Source organism: Mastigoproctus giganteus, chromosome 3 (genome assembly GCF_048544385.1).
Source record: "Mastigoproctus giganteus isolate SK-2022 chromosome 3, ASM4854438v1, whole genome shotgun sequence".
In the NCBI taxonomy this organism is placed as follows: domain Eukaryota; kingdom Metazoa; phylum Arthropoda; class Arachnida; order Uropygi; family Thelyphonidae; genus Mastigoproctus; species Mastigoproctus giganteus.
This window is the reverse complement of record NC_143577.1, coordinates 83,747,402-83,768,316: the sequence shown is the minus strand read 5'-3', so window position 1 is coordinate 83,768,316 and position 20,915 is coordinate 83,747,402. Positions and strand designations below refer to the sequence as shown.

The following is a 20,915-nucleotide window of genomic DNA, read 5'->3' as shown; positions in this document are numbered from 1 at the left end:
TATTGTAAAGATTAATGGGAGGAGATGGAGTATGAAAAAGGAAGTTGATGTTGATTATGGACCAATGGAACTGATAGCCAGAAAGGACCTCACAATCATAATCATACAATAATTATGTAAATAAAATATCTTAGAGATCACAGAAGTAAGTAAAAAGAAAAAGGCGTAGATAAGAAGTAAGTAAAAAGTGAGAAAAAAAAGGAGAAAAAATTAAATCATATACAAAGAAATAAGTCAATAATATTACTCTATATATATATATATATGAATATATTGTTGTATAACCCACAACCTTGGTGTCATTTTCAAGTTTCAACCATCAGAATTGTCTGACAAGATGACAATATAGTGTTCTCTGTTTCCAACATAAAGTACATGCCATGGCAAAATAGTATAACATAAAAGTATAACATTGTATAACAAAGTATAACATATAAAAATATTATATATAAAATTAATGTAAAATTTAAGAGATAAGGGAGGATAAAAAGCATTGAGTTAGGGTTGAATTTGAAATTGTCTGCAATTCTGCCACGACACAATAGGAGGGAGCATATGATGAGAGCCATGATGATCAATTTGGCATTGGAGAGATTGATCAAGAGGTAGAATTCTTCTCAGCCTGGTCTTTGCTTGTTAACAGGAGAGACTGCTTCTACAGGGATGGGATACACTTAAATAGAAAGGGTGCAAGAATATTTGCTGATGCCATCAAGACAGAGTTAGGTGGCTCAGAAAACTGCTAGTTTGGGGTTGGATATACGGACTAATAGATTAACAGTAGCCACTGGCAAAGGTGAAAATGATTCTTGCACTGATGCAATTGAAATAAGCAACAGCTTGGAAAACAAGGTGCAGGGGATTTCAGAGACTGGTGGGAGTCATTGCAGAACAAGTAAATACATGGGCTGTGTTAGGGTAGCTAAGAATAGGAACAGGTGCATGTATACTTACCTGTACACCAAAGCTAGGAGTTTGGTAAATAAATTTGATGAATTTGAGGTATTGGTCAAAATATCAAAAGCAGATATTGTTGGGATATCAGAGATGTGGTGTCACACAGATATAAGGAATGCAAAATGGTATTTGGGCAGTACAATGTGTACAGGAAGGATAGGAAGGGAGGAGGGGTTATGATATTAGTTAAGAAACACATAAAATTCAAGGAAGTACAGCCAGTCAACATGGGTGGACAGAGCAGTTTGGTATGACATAAACATTGGGAAAGCAAAATTGAGAGTAGGAGTGCGTTATAGGCCTAATGACTCTAATGAGTATAATAAACAACTGTACAGAGAAATAGAGTGGGCCAGTAAATCAGAGTATCTTAAATGGGGGATTCTAATTTCCCAGATATTGACCAGAATTTTTGAGTTGGTCACTCACACACTAGCAAGGTTTTGTGGATTTATTGGATGATTGTTTTCTCGAGCAGCATGTTCAGGAGGCAATTAGAGAGAGTAATACTTTTGATCTGATTATCAGTAGCGATTCTTCATGCATTAAGATGTGCAGATAAAGGAACCGCTAGATGGCAGTGATCACAGTGTGCTGAAGTGGGATTTACTCAAAGAGGTAACTACCTAATGGTAGTTACCTCTTTTATTTTGAGATTAGGTGTGAAATAGTATTTAAATTCTGTACAGTGGGACAACTGATGATGTTACCAACATCACATTAAAAATAGGAAGCATTCAAAGAACCTTGGAAGCTACTAGGCTTTTCATACTAACTAAGAAATATTGTTCAAGGTTTAGGCCTAAATGGATGTCAGATTGAACTAATGAGACATGTGGCAGAGAATAAAAATGCATTGGATACATATAAATCAACAGGTGACACAGAAGCCTATGATAGATATAAGCTGGTCTGTAATGAAGTCACAAAGGAGGTTAGGAAGGCAAATGCAGATAACAAGAAATCTTTGGCAAAAGGTGCAAAACAGTGAAGAGTTCTTTAGTTATGTAAATTCTAGAAGGAATGGGATGAATCAGATTGGTCCTCGTGATATTGATGGTTCAACTGTTAATGATCCTGCTCAGGTAGCTAACAAACTAAATGAGTATTTTGCATCTGCAGTGTGGCATTAAGGGCAAAGTTGCTACAATGGATAAAGGGATGGTTGAGTTGGAAAAGGCAGATAGTGGTAATCAATGGACACTGCTCTTCATGGACTAATGTTATTAGTGGAATCTCCCATGGTTCAGCATTGGGCCCATTGTTGTTTTCTGTATTTATTAATGATATTGATGAGGGTATATCAGATTTAATGTCTATGCTTTCAGATGATGCAAAGGTCGGCAGGGTTGTTAATGACACTAATGACAGTATGCTGCTGCAACAGGATCTAGAAAAGTTGAGCAGATGGGCCGAGAGGTGGCAACCGAAGTTTAACATTGATAAATGTAAAGTACTGTATATGGGATGCAGAAATCTCTGAGTAATTTATCAACTGTGTGGTACTACACTGACAGTGATAGAGAATAAAAAGGCCTTGGGGGTAATTGTGCAGTCAGATATGAAGCTTTCTGAGTAGTGCAGGTGGTCTGCAAGAGTAGCTCGTGGTGTCTTGTCAATGATATACAGTAATTTTTCTAGCAGAGATAAGGAGGTGATTATTCCCTTCTATAAGGCAATAGTCAGGTCACACTTTGAGTACTGTATACAAGTCTGGAGGCCTCATTTTAAGAAAGATATAGAGCTGATGGAACGAGTACAGAGAAGGGCAACAAAATTGGTGAATGGAACAAATTGTTGGTCTTACGACGAAAGGCTTAAATTTTGCAAATTACCATGTCTGCAGACTAGGCACCTGTGAGGTGATCTGATTGAGATGTGTAAGGTGTTGAATGGTGTTGACTGCTTCTATTAGAATGAGCAGAAGCCTGAAAAACAAGATGCATGGTATTTCAGAGACTGCTGGGAGCCATTGTGGTACAAGTAAACACATGGGTTGTGTTAGGGTAGCTAAGAATAGAAACAGGTGCAGGTATACTTGCGTGTACACCAATGCTAGGAGTTTAGTAAATAAATTTGATGAATTTGAGGTATTGCTCAAAACATCGAAGGCAGATATTGTTGGGATATCAGAGACGTGGTGTCACACAGATATAAGGGATGCGGAACTGCAATTTGGGGAGTACAACGTCTACAGAAAGGATAGACAGGATAGGAAGGGGGGAGGTGTTATGCTATTAGTTAAGAAACACATAAAAACCAAGGAAGTGAAGCCAGTCGACATCGCTGGACAGTGCAGTGTGGAGTCAGTTTGGTGTGACATAAGCATTGGGAGATCAAAATTGAGTAGGAGTGTGCTATAGGCCTAATGACTCTGATGAGTATAATAAGGAACTGTACAGGGAAATAGAGTGGGCCAGTAAATCAGAGTGTCTTATAATGGGAGATTTTAATTTCCCAGATATTGACTGGAATTTGGGGGCTGGATACTCACACACTAGCAGGGCTTTTGTGGATTTATTGGATGATTGTTTTCTACATCAGCATGTTCGGGAGGCAACTAGAGGGAGTAATACTCTTGATTTGATTATCAGCAGTGATTCTTCATGCATTAAGAATCTGCAGATAAACGAACCACTAGGTGGCAGTGATCACAGTGTGCTGAAGTGGGATTTACTCAAAGAGGTAACTACCATTAGGGGTAAAGGGAAGGGTTATTGCTTCCGTAAAGGCGACTACGATGGACTGAGACAGTATTTAAATTCTATACAGTGGGACCAACTGATGATGTTACCAACAGCAAATTCAAAATGGGAAGCATTCAAAGAACTTATCTTGGAAGCTACTAGGCTTTACATACCAACTAAGAAATATTGTTCAAGGTTTAGGCCAAAATGGATGTCAGATGAACTAATGAGGCATATGGCAGAGAAGAAAAATGCATGGGATACTTACAAATTAACACATGACACAGAAGCCTATGATAGATACAAGTTGATATGCAACCAAGTTACAAAGGAGGTTAGGCAGGCAAAGGCAGATTACGAGAAATCCTTGGCAAGGGATGCAAAGAAAAACAGCAAAGAGTTCTTTACTTATGTAAACTCTAGAAGGAAAGGGATGAATCAGATTGGTCCACTTGATATTGATGGGTCAAGTGTTGATGATCCTGCTCAGGTGGCTAACAAACTAAATGAATATTTTGCATCGACATTCACACATGAGGAGTTATTCAGCGAGGGGAATGCCAGAGGTGTATTCAACTCTAGCAGTAAGTTACAGAATCTTGAAATAACTGGGAGTAAAGTGGAGGAGAAACTGTTGAAGATAAACACAAGAAAGGCACCCGGGGTGGATGGGATCTATCCAGTTATATTAAAGGAGGCAGCAAAGGAAGTAAGCAAACCCTTAGCCATAATTATGAGAGCTTCCTTGGACTCAGGGGAGGAACCCATAGACTGGAAATGTGCAAATGTGACCCCAATTCACAAAGGAGGATCAAAGGCTGACACAAGTAATTATAGACCTGTGAGCTTGACTTCTGTTCCAGGAAAATTAATGGAGGCACTGGTTAAAGACGCACTGCAGGATCATTTAGACAAGACTTCAGTTATAGCTCAGACACAGCATGGTTTTGTTAAGGGGAAGTCTTGCCTGACCAACTTGATTGGATACTATGATGCAGTCACAAAAGAACTGGATGCAGGGAATAACTTTGATATTATATACTTGGATCTTAGAAAGGCTTTTGATACTGTTGCACATGGAAGACTGCTACACAAATTGGAGCAGTGTGACATTGGAGGCAAATTGCTGCTATGGATAAAGGGGTGGTTGAGGGGGAGAAGACAGAGAGTGGTAATCAATGGACACTGCTCATCGTGGACTGATGTTATTAGTGGAGTCCCTCAGGGCTCAGTGTTGGGTCCATTATTGTTTTCTGTATTTATAAATGATATTGATGATGGTATATCGGGATTAATGTCCAAGTTTGCAGACGATACAAAGGTTGGTAGGGTTGTCAAGGACACTACTGACACTATGCTTCTGCAACAGGATCTGGAAAGGTTGAGCAGATGGGCTGAGAGGTGGCAAATGAAGTTTAACATTGACAAATGTAAAGTACTACACATGGGAAACAGCAACCCCAGAGCAACGTATCAACTCTATGGTACAACACTGACAGTGGTAGAGAATGAAAGGGACTTGGGGGTGGTTGTGCAGGCAGATATGAAGTTCCCTGAGCAGTGCAGACGGGCTGCAAGAGTAGCTCATGGAGTATTGTCAATGATATACAGGAATTTTTCCAGCAGGGATAAGGAGGTGATTATTCCATTGTATAAGGCGATGGTCAGGCCACACCTAGAGTACTGTATACAGGTCTGGAGGCCTCATTTCAAGAAGGATGTAGAGCTGCTGGAACGAGTACAGAGAAGGGCAACAAGATTAGTGAATGGAACAAAGGGGTGCTCTTACGAAGAAAGGCTTAAGTTTTGCAAATTACAGTGTCTGGAGACTAGGCACCAGCGAGGTGATCTGATAGAGGTGTATAAAGCCTTGAATGGTTTAAGCATGCTCAATGCTGATGGGATTCTTCCTCTAGCTCAGAATAATCACCTGAGAGGGCATAAATTCAAATTGAGGAAAGACAGATGTAGGATAGACGTGCGGAAATTTGCCTTTAGCCAGCGAGTGGTTGGTTGGTGGAACAGACTTCCATCCCTTGTGGTGGAGGTTGATAGCCTAAATAAGTTTAAGGCTCAGCTGGACAGGTATTTTGAACGAACAGAGGGGTGAAGTGGAAGTGGTTTTTTTTTTTTTTTTTTTTTTTGGCTGATGCTGCATAAGCTTGCTTTCTTGCATCAAATGCCTCTACTAATGCTAATGCTAATGCTAATGTTTGAGCATGCTCAATGCTGATGGGATTCTTCCTCTTGCTCAGAATAATCACCTGCGAGGACATAAAATTCAAATGGAGGAAAGACAGTTGTAGGATAGATGTGTGGAAGTTTGCCTTTAGCCAGTGGGTGGCCGATTGCTGGAACAAACTTCCATTTGTCATAGAAGTTGATAGCTTAAATAGATTGAAGGCAGAACTAGACAAACATTTGGAGCAAGTGAATAGGTGAAAGAGAAGGGGTGGGTTTTTTTTTTTGGTTTTTTTTTGGCCGATGCTGTATAAGCTTGCTTTCTTGTCTCATATGCTTTTACTAATTCTAATACTAAAGGTTATTATTATTATTATTAGCCATATGGTGCAAGGAAGCCTGAGACTTTTGCTGCATCAGCCTAAAAAAAATTCTAAGTTACCCTGAGAGAGAGAGAGAGAGAGAGAGAGAGAGAGAGAGAGAGAGAGACAAAACAATAGTCAGAAGTAGAAAGGAATCACCAAGAAAGAAAAGAATGATGACATCCAGCTCACGACCCTAGGTGTACCGAGCCTATACTTACCAAATGTGAGCCCCTTCAAAGCATCTACCAGGAGTATCAAAATATATTTATATGTAATATCTTCTTACTGCAGTGTTTCCAAACTTTTTTAGTCAAAGAACACTTTTCATCTCACATCATATTCAAGGAACACTTTTCATCTCACAACATATTCATGGAACACATGAAACAAGTTTAGTGAAAGCCAAAGAACTGTCACTAATATTTTATTACATATGCACTGTGCATCAAGAGCATCTTTATTTTCAACACATATAAAGCCGAAATTCAAATAACTGTCATTATACTTTCATTTTGGTTTTTATTAGTTGGTTTCTGTTTTTTCACTTCGGATTTCGGAACAAAAGGCTGCGATTGTTCATGCTCACTTTGAAGTGTGACAATATTGTGTTCGTTTTCATTGAGCAAGTAGTACTACTAGAAGTACTTTGCTTCTTGTTTTAAAGTTCCTTTTTTCAACCACAAATCTATGGTCAAATATTTTAGTAATAATATTTAAAAATACTAATAATTATCAAAAAAAATTTATACAAGGAAGTAAGTTTAGTTATGATATCGGTTTGCTTCCTCCTCTCCTTCAGCCCGTGTACTCCAGGCTAAATTGCATATGAATGGCATATTAGATCACTATATTGCTACTTTTTCGTAGGTGTCATTACCTCAACGCATACTTTTCTATGCAAAGCCCACCAAAATAAAGTGTCCCGCAGTCTATTTCATTCCACGGTTTATGCCAGTAAATTAATAACTGAAAAAAATTTATGTTAAATATTATGATGATACAAAAGTGATGTATGCTACAGATATGTAAAATTTATTTATTTCGTTTTTTTAATTATTAATTACGATTTTTCGTGGAACACTTATTCACATCTCACGGAACACAGTTTCAGAAATGCTGTCCTACTGGAATAATCTGGTCAACCTGTATCTTAAACAACTTTGTTTCTGATGGATATACTGTATATTACCAAATTCAGGGTATGCCTATGGGCAGTGATGCTTCTGGTATTATAACCAATCTTTACCCTTATCTGAAAAATGTGATTTTATCTGTCACATTTTTCAGATATGTAGATGACACATGTGTGTTGGACTATCCTAATTTTCTTAATGTATGTATGCAGTCACCTATACACCCAAGAATTGTTGTTAGAAAAAAACAATTCCTGTGACTTTGCAGCCAATTATTTGGACTTGGATATAAATGTAGAAAATGGGTCTACTGTTATTGATATTTATAACAAACAGGATGCATTTAATATCAATATGATTAATTTTACCCACTGGCAATCTAATATATCTAAAATATCTAGTATAAATCATCATCATCATGAACTTGGTCCAGCTCAGGTCTTTTAAGACCTGTTCCATTGTAGCTCTTGGAGGTGGTCTTGATCTCGCCATCATTGTCTTGGTCGACCAACCAACATCTCTCTCTCTTGCCTGTAGGTTTGTAGTTAAAGGCTAATTTTGGGATCCAGTCTGGGTTCATTCTTTCTGTGTGGCTGATCCATTTTTCCTGATACCGTTTTATGTCATTTACTATGTTATCTACTTTTAATTTCTTGTGGATATCTAAATTTCTTTGGTCGTCTAGTCTTGTAAAGCCTAATAATGGTCTTAAAAATCTCATTTGTGCTGCTTCCAGTTTGTGTGCATATTTCATACTTATGACCCAAGTCTCACAGCTGTAGAAGAGGGCTGGTTTTGAAGTGATGTTGTGCAGTCATAATTTTGTTTCAGTTGTCATTTGTTTTCCAAAGTGGGGTTTAATCGTTCCATTCATTTTATTATATTTTTGTAGTTTAGTGTGGATGTCTTTCCCTTCATTTGATATTAAATTTCCCAAATAGGTGAAGTCAGATATTTGTTCTATTATTTTATCATCAATGACAATTTTGACTCTTTGTATGTTTTTTCCACATAATCCCACTGATTTTGTTTTTGAGGTGGAGATTTTCATCTCATACTTTTTACCTATTTTATTAAGTTCATTTGCTGCTATCTGTAGTTCATCTTCGGATTTTGCCATTATAACTTGATCATCAGCATATAATATAGTTTGGATTTTATTTGTGTTCCATTGTTAATTGTTTGTTTCCATTCTTTAAGAATTTTATTGATGTAGATATTAAATAAATTTGGTGATAGTCCACATCCTTGTTTGACTCCTTTATTGGTGTTAATTGGTCTGATAGTTGGCCATTAGAATATTTTATACAGACTTTTGAGTTTTTATATAGGCTTTGGATTGCTTTCCGGAGTTGGGTTGGGATATTTTCTTCACGTAGAATCTGCCAACGTTTTTCCCAGTTTACACTGTCATATGCTTTTTTATAATCAATAAAGAGCAGAAATGTTGGTAGATTGAATTCTCTTCTTTTCTCCAAAATTTGTTGTGGTGAGAAAATGGCATCTATTGTGCTTCTCCCTTTTCTGAACCCATATTGTTCTTCTTCTAAGAATTGTTCATTGTATTTATTAAGTTTATTCTTTAGAATTTTATAGTATAGCTTTGCAGCAGTTGACAGCAGTGTTATCCCTCTGTAGTTGTTATTTCTGGAGCCTGTTTTGTGTAAATTGATTACTATTCCTGTTTCCCAATCTTTGGGTAGAATACACATCATGTATTAGTTTACCTTCATTCCTACCAATCTTATCTTATTTGATCACATTGTAATGGTATGATCTTCTCATATTGGGCGAGTTCACATTTAGTTACTCTTAATCTTCCATTTTGCTTTATTTCCTTGGTTGTACATTTAGTTTGTCTTAATCATCCATTTCACTTTATTTCCTTTGTTGTGCATATTCTATCTTCATTTATAATAAATGAGATACTATGCTAATCTACAGTTACCATTATTTAGCTTCCTGCTACTTTCCACTTACTACTCTTATATCCTGTCAAGGGCCGTTACTAGCACGGACAAGAAATCACACTCCTGGATAACCCGACCTCCAACTGTATTTTCTTCAATTGTATACTGTTCATTTTCCTAAACTATCATTTTTCCACACTCTGAACTATTCGTGTAATACGAGGGCATGAGTGTATTTCTATCCTAATTACCTACTTAATTTTGCCTCCAGTCAGCTAAACTGCTATACTATTGCTTATAAACAGGTTTTATGTATTTATATGCATTTCCACCATTAACCTTTATCTACCCTCAATGATAGCCTTTGTCTACTTGCAACAATAGCCTTTGTCTACTCTTAGTTTTTTTGTTCATGTTTGTTTTAGCTTTAGTTTCATTGTTCATATTATAACTATTTTCGGGTACTCTGTCATGTCAACCTTAAATTATATGCTGGCAGTCTTTATATCCTCCCTTATAGCTTAAGTTTTACATTATTGCAAATAATTTTTTCACCTCCAATAATATATTTTGATGTAATGCTATTTTGCCATGGCATGTATTTGTGTTAGAAACAGAGGACACTATATTGTCACCTTGTCGGACAATTCTGAAGGTTGAAACTTGAAAACGACATCAGGATTGTGCGATATACAACAATATATTTGTGTGTGTGTATATATATATATATATATATATATATAGTATAATATTATTGACTTACTTCTTTTTACATGTATTAATTTTTTTTTTCTCCTTACAGCCACTGATTCAACCAGTGATTAACATACAACAGATATTACTGAGAACTTTGTCATACTAGGCAGAACCAATACTGGGTTAATTCTATTTTAGCATGGCCAGCCTTCCTACCTACTTCAAAAATAATGAATAATAAGAATAAAATTAAGAGGAAAAACAGCAATTAGTTTTTAAAAAAATAATGGAAGCATAGAATTCATCAATAATATAACTATCAGCTCACCCAACATGAACAGGTACATGGGAAATATCAACATTATCTGGAGAATACTTTTCACTAAAGCTGACTTCCACTTGAGAAATATGCTGAGGAGACAGATTTTCTTCCTCCACTGTAAGAGGTGCTATAAAGATAAATTATTATACGAAACATTTATTTCATATGATAATTTTTTCATATTATCATATGAAATATTGACACAGTTCACTATAATTTTCACTTTCTATGCATTCGTTTCATTTATCCCTAACAGAAAGAGAGGAAAGTAACAAAAATAATAATATTATGAAGCATTAATTTATCAGTTTGCTTGATGCTCTAATTCCTAATGCATACTGGATCAAATCACATTTTACTCAGTAGTATAAAATTCATCATTTAATGACAAAAAAAGTAGCTTGTCAATCTGCTATACGACTGATAATCTTTATTAGACCTTTACTTTACGAATTTCCATTTTCAAATTTCTTTGACCTTATGTAACTATCCTGAAGTACAGACATAATATCCAAGTTGTTTTATATTCAGAACAGGCAATATTTTGATGTGCTTATGCCAAGAGAGAAAGATTACAAGTTAAAGTAATCCCTAATAGACATATGTGATCTTGTCTAGCACTCTTAGAGTGCTAGAAAAAGAGAGTGCACTTTTTTTTTTTTTTTTTAATAAGACAAGACTGAGTTTTAGTTAACTTTGAAGTAAACTAAGAATCTTTTTTGTCCCATTGAAAAATTACTTAGACTGGCATTTCATTTAAGGAATTAATGATCGATATTTAAAACATTGAATCAGTTTGAGTGTGGCAATATTTCTCAAACTGGAAGGTAAAATGTAGAGTGCTACCAACATATGGCAGGGGGTGGCAACTTTTTTTGAGTGAAGAGCCATTTTTGATATAATTTAAAAAAAAAAAGAGAGAATTCGAAGAGCCACACCTCAGTTCAAGCTGGGGGGGGGGGTTAAGAAATGGAATGGAGGGAGTGGGAAGATGTTTTATTTAAAAAAAATATATTTTGAAATATTATTTATTAATACTGAAAAAACGTAACAAACATCCAATTAGGTACGAATTAATGTGACTTTTGCTGCTGAACTTCTTGATTGTTGTTGTTGTTGTTGTTGTTGTTTGTTTTTTAGGAGCATTAGCAACTAAGGCCATATTGCTCCGGGATATACGGTGGTCATTCCCTGACCTTTCCACATCCTCTTATTTGGTGGTGACAGGCTCGAACCCCGGTCTAATCAAGAAGCGTGTGCTACGCACTGTTGCTTCTTCCCACCTGGCTACGGAGGCGCCCTGAACTTCTTGAGCGAGTCTCTCAACATCAGGTGTGCATGCCGTAATTTTCATTTTAAACATGCTGAGAGACTTGCATTGTTCAGACAGTTTCTTGATTAATTTTTAATATAGTTCATGTTTGAAAATATTTGCCCGCAGAAATACGTTGAACCAAAAACTGAGGGAAGTCCAAACACAAATGCTGTATTTTCAAATTTATATACGTGTCCAGTAAGCTGCTCCATGCATCAAACACAATTTGGTCTTGCATTTTCAACTCATCTATCACCATCCATTTATGTAGAATTACAAGGCAGCCTTTTGCCTTTCCAAATCTCCAATTTCAGTTTTAAGGCATCTTGCACTCCACATGTTCTTGATTTTTAAGTCCTCTAACTTCATTTCAAATTGTGCTTCACATAGCTAAAAGTTAAAAAGCCGCAGTTACATGCTCAAACAGCCGCATGCAGCTCACAAATCGCAGGTTGCCGACCCATGTCATATGGTATAAGAATTACAGTCAGTTGAAGAAAATCATTAATATAGAAGGAGAAAAAAGTGGGTTTTTTTTTTTTTTTTTTTGATTTGGTAGTTGTTGGCGCATCGGCTTCTGTGGCCATATTGCACCTCCCAAGGTTTTTGCAGTACTTTGATCCAAGCCCGAGGCGGGAATCGAACCCGCGACCTTTGGGTTGCCGGGCAGGTACTTTACCCACTCGGCTAGCCCGGTCGGCCAAGAGAAAAAAAAAAAAAAGTGGGAGAAAGAACTGTAACTTAGAGAATGATAGCGTTAGTTAAGAAGTTAGAAGACAGAGCCACTTACTAACACCTGCAGTGAGCAATCAGAGAGAAAACTGGATATCCAATTGCAAAAAACAAGATGGCAGCATATTTAGAAGACTTTTATGAAACATGATTAAAAGCCTTAGAAATGTTGAAAGCAACAGCTGGAGTTTCATTGAAATTCTGCATTGAATTTTCCTAAATAAGAGTAACATAAGCCAATATATCAGCAGTGAATCAACACTGGTAGAATCCATATTGCTGATTACTGATCAGATGAAAGGTTTCAAGACAATTTTTAAGAGATGGTAGTTTGTGGATTTCTTCATTACTTTATAAAGATTTGAGGTCAATGCAATGGGGAGGGATAATTGGAATGAAGGGATTTTTTCACCCTTTTTAGGAACTGCCAGATATGAATAAATTTCCGAGCAGAAGGAAAAACACTAGTGCAATAAGAAAGTTTAAAAAGGTGACTAGAACAGGAGCCAGCTCAGAAGGCACAGGTTTTGAGAACAAGTGTAGAAATGCTATCAGGACCTGGCACTTTCTTGACATCAAAATTGTTCTGAATTATTCTAACATCTTTCTGCCAGAAGACCACAGAAGGCACTGAGTGAAGTGTACTGGGTATGGCAGGAAGTGGTTGTTTAACAAGATAAATGATACAAGAATTAGCAGAAATGTAAGAGATGTTAGGATATTAGTAAGTCAATTGTATTTTTAACTGGGGATGCAAAAAAATCATCAGAAGAGTACTGATCGATAGAAATTGTGACTAAACAGCTACAAAAAGAGACCAGAATGCCTGAATACGATTTAGACAAGAAGCAAGTTTTCTACTCTTAGCTTGTTCAAAATCAATTTTGGATTTATTAATAATTATTTTACAATTGTTTCAAGCTTTAGTATAACAAGGGTGATTTGTTCAAAAACAAAAGTTTAGATAAAGAATGAGATTTTAAAGTGGAATATGGAATAAAGGATTTAGACTATAAAATATTTAAGGTCAAAGGCCTCATGCTACGAGGTAAAATGATAACATGTAGGTTAGTGCAAAAGCATCATTTTAACGTAGCCATCTACCAAAGTAGTTAAATTAATTAATTAAATTTAAGCATGAGACCTTTGCCCTTAAATATTTTATAGTCTATATCACTGCACACCATCAGGCATCTCTCATATTGTGAAGTTATACTTCATAACTGGGGTGTCACTATTGCAACATCAGGGTACCTGCCCACCCACCAAAGAGGAGCCAACAAGCTTTGAGACGGTACCGTCTGGGTGGCGGTGGTATCAGCTGAGAATAAATAACAGTAGTCTTCTCCACTGGTGAAGTGTTATTTATTTGAGGTAGTACAATACCATGGCAACTCATTGTGAAGGCATTCACAATATGAGATATAACCAAAACGATGCCAATTTAATTAATTAATTTCACTACTTTGGTAGATGGCTACATTAAAATGATACTTTTGCACTAACCTACATGTTAGGAATAAAGGATTTTATCCTTATAAGAATAAATTCAATGACAAAATGGAGCAAACATTTGGATCAAAAGATTTAAAACAGTGGTCAATTGCTGGAATAAAACAACCGGCCAAGATATTTTCGAAGTAATGAATAATTTACAAACGTGTGGTATTTTATGGAAGTCATGTATCGGCATTTGTACTGACGGTGCTCCCGCGATGACAGGAGCACTAAAAGAATTTGTAAGCTTAGTTAAAACAGCATAACTCAAATATTATTACAACTCACTGTTTTATACAAAGAGAAGTTCTAGTAGCGAAGACAGTCATACCCGATTTAAAACTTGTACTTGATCAAGCGGTTAAAATGGTCAATTATATCAAAAAATAAGACCACAAAAAATAAGTATTTTTGGAATATCATGCAAAAAACTGAAGTGTGATAATTTTTCTTTAATAATTCATACTGAGGTTCAGTGGCTATCGAAAGAAAATATACTTACGCATAGGTACAAGTTCCGTGAAGAAATGCTCACATTGTTTTCACTGGAGCAATCAAAATTTTATGATTATTTAAGTGATGAAATTTAGTGCTGTAAATTAGCTTTTTTAGCAGATTTATTTGTGCAGCTAAATAAATTAAATATCAGTATGCAAGGCTCAGATGAAAATTTACTCACTTCTACTGACAAGTTGCTCGCCTTTAAAGAAAAGTTGAGTATATAGAAAAAATTTGTAAAAGAAAAAAAATCTGAAATGTTTCCCTTGACTGACAAATTGAATTATACTAAAATAATTAATGTAATAAGCAAAACATATGAGCTGTTAAAGATAAAAATTGACCATCAATTTACATCCCTTGATACCAAAATATCTGTGGATAAGAGACCCATTTGCAACAAGAAACCTTCCGATGTTAGAACTTAATCTGCAAGAGGAAGGATTGGCTGAGATCCATAGTGACCAGCCACTGGAAATTCACTTTAATAATGCTAATATTAGCAAATCTTGAATATTAGCAAAATTCAAAATGAATATCCATGAATTTCAGAAAAGGCAATTAGAATTTTATTGCCATTTTTCACTTCAAACGAGATTAAATAAAAAAAAAAAAGAGAGAAAGACTAAAGTCAGTAGAAGAGGAGCTGAGAGTAAGCTTGTCCACAATAAAATCCTCATATTAAAAAACTGTACCTCTCATCAAACCCAACCGTCTCACTGATTAAAATGTTATAATTGTATATTTGTTTGTTTTTATATTTAAATATGTTAATTTTTTACATATTTTCTTTTAAATAATTTATTTGCTTTTAAATTTCATGCAATTCATGTATGTTCAAAAAAGAACATTAAAAGCATTTAAAACAAATAATAAGTGTATTATTAAATATACCAAACAGAAATAACTTCCAGTTTGTGAATATATATATATATATATATATATATATATATATATATATGAGTATAATAGTGATTGTAGTGTACCACAAAATTTTAGTATCTTTAAAAGTGTTCTGCAACAATGAAAAGGTTGAGAAACACTGTGATATAGTAATAAAAAACCAATAACAACATTATAGTAATATGCTTACCTGCTGATTCTTTACTTAACACCATAGTTTCAGTATTTCGTTCATCTTTGGTTACATCTATGGGTAAAGAATCATCCCCTAGAGATTTCATTTCATCAGCAGTCAAATATCGATATGATTGGTCTCCTAGCATTGTATCTTCACCTAATATATAGAGGTACAAAGAGATTAATAATTTCTGAAATAACATCACTTTCTAAAATAATGTTAATTTACATATAGGCATATCTTTGTATTTCAACTACTTTATTCATGGGAGGTAAAATTTCTGTCAGAAACATTTCAAAAACTACTTTGAAATGTGCCAGTCACTTGATGAGAGACCAGTAAGACTTGAAACAGCAATGACCTTAACTTCAAACAGAGTATATTCACCTTTTGGACAATAATAGTTATATAAACCAATATTATCAATTTAGTAAAAACCTTGAGAGACTGACTTTTGCTCATCAAAGAATGGGGAACTAAATGATTTTGTAATAACTGAGAGAAAGGTGGAAGAGAAATTGTTGAAGTTAAACATAAGAAAGGCACCTGGGTTGGATGGGAGCTATCCAATTATATTAAGGGAGCCAGCAAAGGAAGTAGGCAAACCCTGATCCATTATGAGAGCATCCAGAGTAGTTCCCCACAGACTGGAGATGTGCAAATGTATCCAAAATTCACAGAAAGGGATCAAAGAGCGATACAGGTAATTACAGATCTGTTAGTTTAACTTTTGTTCTAGTGAAAATAGTGGATTTGGTGGTTAAAGAAGTAATGTAGGATCATATAGACAAGACTGCAATTATACTTTGGACACAGCATGGGTTTGTTAAGGAGAAATTGTCTCACCAATCTGATTATATATTATAATGTTGTCTCAAAAGAACTGTCTGCAAAAAATAATTTTTATAACATATACTTGGATTTCAGGAAAGTTTTTAATACTGTTGTACAATAAAAGACCGCTGTAAAAATTGGAGCAGCATGGCATTAAGAGCAAGTTGCTGCTATGGATAAAGGGATGGCTGGGCAGAAGAAGGCAGTGGTAATGAATGGGCACTGCTTTTTGTGAACTAATGTTATTAGTGGAGACCCCCCCCAGGATTAGGTGTTGGGTACCCACTGCTGTTTTTTATATTTATTAATGATAACAATGAAGGCATGTCAGGCTTAATGTTCAAGTTTGCAGATGATAAAAAGGATTGCAGGATGGTTAATAGCAGTAATGATTATAGAAACAACAGGATGTAGAAAAATTAGGCAGATGGGATAGGAAACAGCAATTGATGTTTAACATTGACAAATGCAAAGTACTGCAGATGGGTAGCAGTAACCCCAGAGTGATGTACCACCTGTGGTACTACACACAGGGTAGTGGAAAAAGAAACAGGTCTGGAGGTAACTGTGCACTCAAATATGAAGTTCTCTGAGCAGTGCAGACAGGCACCAAGACAGCACATGGGGTTTGTCAATGATATACACAAATTTTGCGAGCAGGGAAAAGGAAGTGATTATCCCTTTGTATAAGATGGAAGCTTATTTAGAAGACCGTTATGCTGATTATGATCAAAACTCTTTGAAATGTCAAGATTAAGACAGTATATCACCAGGCAACATCTTGAGTACTACATACAGGTCTGAAAGCCTCATTTAAGATAGTAGAGCTGGAACGAGTAAAGAATATGGCAATGAGATTGCTGAGTAGAACAAAGGGATGCTCTTACCAAAAAAAGCTTCAATTCTGTAAATTACAGTGTCTGGAGACTAAGCACCTATGAGATGATCTGACTGAGGTGTTTACAGCTTTGAATGTATTCAGCAAGTTCAGTGCTGATTGGATTCAAATCGAGGAAGGACAGTTGCAAAACAGATGAATGGAAGTTTGCCTTTATCCAGCAGATGGGTTGATTGCTGGAACAAATTTACATCTGTTGTTTTCAAAGTTGACAGTTCAATTTTTTTTTTTTTTTTTTTGGCTGATGCTGTATAAGCTTGCTTTCTTGCAAGACAGATACTGTTGGGATATCAGAGACATGGTGTCACACAGAAATAAGAAGCAGAGAATTGGAATTTAGGGAGTACAATGCATACAGAAAGGATAAACAGGATAGGAAGTGAAGAGGGATTCTGCTGTTAATTAACAAACAAAATCTAAGGAAGTGCATCTAGTGGACATACATGGTCTGTGAAATGTTGAGTTAGTTTGGCATGATGTAAGCACTGGGAAAGCAAAAATGAGAGGAGTGTGTTATAGGCCTAATGACTCTGAGTAAATGAACAACTGTACAGAGAAATAGAGTGGGAGAGTAAGTCAGACTGTCTAATAATGGGGGATTTCAACTTCCCAGATATTGACTGGAACTTGTGGATTGGTCATTCGCATACTAGCAAGAGTTTTGTGGATTTATTGGACGATTGTTTTCTACAATAACACGCTAGAGAGGCAACCAGAAGGAGCAATACTCTTGATTGAGTTATCAGCAGTAATTATTCATGCATTAAGAATTTTCAGATAGAGGAACCACTGGGTGGCAGTAACCACAATGTGCAGATGTGGGATTTCCTTAAATTATAATTACCATCAGGGGTAAAGGGAAATGTGTTTGCTTCCATAAAGGTGACTACAGTGGTCTCAGACAGTTTTTAAATTCTGTACATTGGGACCAACTGATGATGTTACCAACAACCAATTCTAAGTGGGAAGCATTCATGGAAATAATCGTGGAAGCAACTAAGCTTTTCATACCGATTAAGAAATACTGTTCAAGGTTTAGGCCTAAATAGATGTCATATAAATTAATGAGACACATGGCAAAAAAGAAAAATTCATGGGATGCATATAAATTATTGGGCAACACAGAAGCCTATGGCAGATATAATATAGTCTGTAATCAAGTCACAAAGGAGATTAGGCAAGCAAAGGCAGATTATGAGAAATATTTGGCAAAGGATGCTAAGAAAAACAGCAAGGACTTCTTTACTTACATAAACTCTAAAAGGAAGGGGATGAATCAGATTGGTCCACATGATATTGATGGTTCGACTGTTGATAATCCTGCTCAGATAGCTGATAATCTGAATGAGTATTTTGCACCTACATTCACACATGAAGAGTTATTAAGGGAGGAAAATGCCAGAAGTTTATCGAACTGTAACAGTATGCTTAATGATTTTCTAATATTTGAGAGAAAGTGGAGGAGAAATTGTTGAAGTTAAACATAAAGGCACCCGGAGTAGATGGGATCTATCCAGTTATATTAAAGGAGGCAATAAAGGAAGTAAACAAACCCTTAGCCATAATTATGAGAGCAACCGACTCAGCGAGGTCCCCAGACAGAAGGTGTGCAAATGTATCTCTAATTCACAAAGAGGAATCAAAGGGTGACATGACTAATTACAGAACTTCTATTCCAGGGGATAATAATGGAGTCACTGGTTAAAGAAGCACTGCAGGATAATTTCGACAAGGCTGCAGTAATAAATCAGACACAGCATGGGTTTGTTAAGGAAAAGTCATGCATGATAAATTTGATCATGTGTTTACAAAGGAACTGGAAGCAAAAAATAATTTTGATATCATATACTTGGATTTCAGGAAAACTTTTGACACTGTTGCACATGGAAGAGTAGTGTTCAAATTGGAGCAGTATGGTATTGAGGGTAAATTGCTACAATAGATAAAAGGATGGTTGAGTGAGAGAAGACAGCGAGTGGTAATCAATCGACATTGCTCTTCATGGACTAAATTTAGTCTGAAGTTTAGTCCATAATAATAGAATTGATGTGAGGAAATTTGCCTTTAGTTAGCAGGTAGTTGACTGATGGAACAAACTTACATCTGTCATTGTGGAAGTTGATAGTCTAAATAAATTCAAAAGGAACTGAACAAACGTTTAGAGGGAATGGATGTGTGAAATGTTTTTTTTTTTTTTTTTTTTTGGCTGATGCTACATAAGCTTGCTTTATTGCATCACACGCTTCAATTATTACTACTATTACATCAATGACATTTTTGCCTAAAAATATCATTGGTGTACTTTTTAATCAAACATATTTTAAAATTTTTTGAAATAAAAAATAAATAATAAAAAAAAAAAAAACAGAACCACAATAGTTATAGCATGAGTAAAGCGAACACAAAAAAGCAAGCATCAAATACACCTGTTTTGTTTTTATACATGTTTTTCTTCAAATAAAATTGGTTTATGTTTGTTTCAGAAGCACCAATATATTTTTAGACTAAACAGACAGTGGGGAGCAAGTTTTCCATTGAATAAAAAAGCAGCTGATCACACAAAGTTTAAATTTGGAAATCATAATATCTAAATATTATAAATATAATATTTAGAAATCATAAAATCTAAATGGGGCTTAGAGGGGAACAGGTATTCTGTATGTTATCAGACACTCAGTCTAAAACACTGATGGATACAGTATCTTTCTATTTTAGAAGATTTAGGAAAAGTCCTGTTGGCCTACCTCCTTAAAATCCACTCATGTACACCTTCTCGATGGTAAGCCCTGTTACGTCACTTAAGTGGCAATGAATGTGTAGAGTGGTCTCTTCAAGACGCCTGGTCAGTGTGAAGAGGAAAAGACTAAACCCTCCAGCACTTTAAGACAACAACATGAGCTGACTGGTCTAGCCGGGTGGGTAAAGTGCCTGCCTAGCAACCCAAAGGTCATGGGTTCGAATCCTGCCTCAGGCTTGGATCAAAGTACTGCAAAAACCTTGGGAAGTGCATTATGGCCACAGAAGCCGATGCGCCAACAACTACCAAAAAAAAAAAAAAAACACGAAACAAAAGGCCCTCAGTCCCCAGCAGCTTTCACTGTCCCTCTTACGACAGCAAGAGGATCAGAGTGGAAGCAGAGGGTGCTAAGAATCTCTGGGTATGACCAGGCTGCCATGAACGGAAACTGAACTTGACCTGTTACAATGTAAGATCACTCATCAGTGAAGAGAGGATATTAGACCTGGAAAAGGAACTAGGAAAATTTGAATTGGAACATTACTGATTTGGCTGAAACAAGAAGAAGAAATGAATCACTTACAAATTTATCGTGGAAATCTGCTGTACACCAATGGAAACAGTGAAAAGAGTGAAGGTGGAGTTGGGTTTTTAAAAGCAGCATTTTGGAATTCATAAGTACGTCATCAAGGGTGTCAAGATTATTACTCAGGATTTCTAAGAGGTACAAACTAGAGATTATAATGATATATGCACCAATATCAAGCCACGATCGTGAAGAGGTTGAAGAAATGTACACAGAAATTAAGAGACCTCTAGATGAACAGAAAACTCACTATGAGGGACTTCAATGCTAAAGTTGGAAAAAGACAAAACAGCACAGAAAGGGAAACTACAAGAAATTTTGGAATTGGTGAAAAAAATGAAAGATGTGAAATTTGCAGAATCTTGAGGAATGTCAGTAATGAACAGTTTTTTTCAAGGAAAGGGTGAACAGAAAGTGGACTAGTATTTAATTACTATTTAATCTTTCATTAGTATTTAATCCCAAAAGGATTAAATACTAATGAAA

At 35.8% G+C, this 20,915-nt stretch overlaps 1 protein-coding gene across 1 annotated transcript in view; it reads right to left on the bottom strand.

Moving 5' to 3' along the window:
- The window catches only part of LOC150088120 (uncharacterized), a 1,786,788-nt gene that overhangs the window by 993,288 nt on the left and 772,585 nt on the right, over window positions 1–20,915 (bottom strand). Inside the window, exons 19-20 of the mRNA XM_090370030.1 lie at window positions 15,387–15,530; window positions 10,258–10,378 (exon numbers count right to left, since the gene is read on the bottom strand). Coding sequence (XP_090226156.1) covers window positions 10,258–10,378; window positions 15,387–15,530 — 265 coding nt within the window. The remainder of the gene's footprint in view (window positions 1–10,257; window positions 10,379–15,386; window positions 15,531–20,915) is intronic.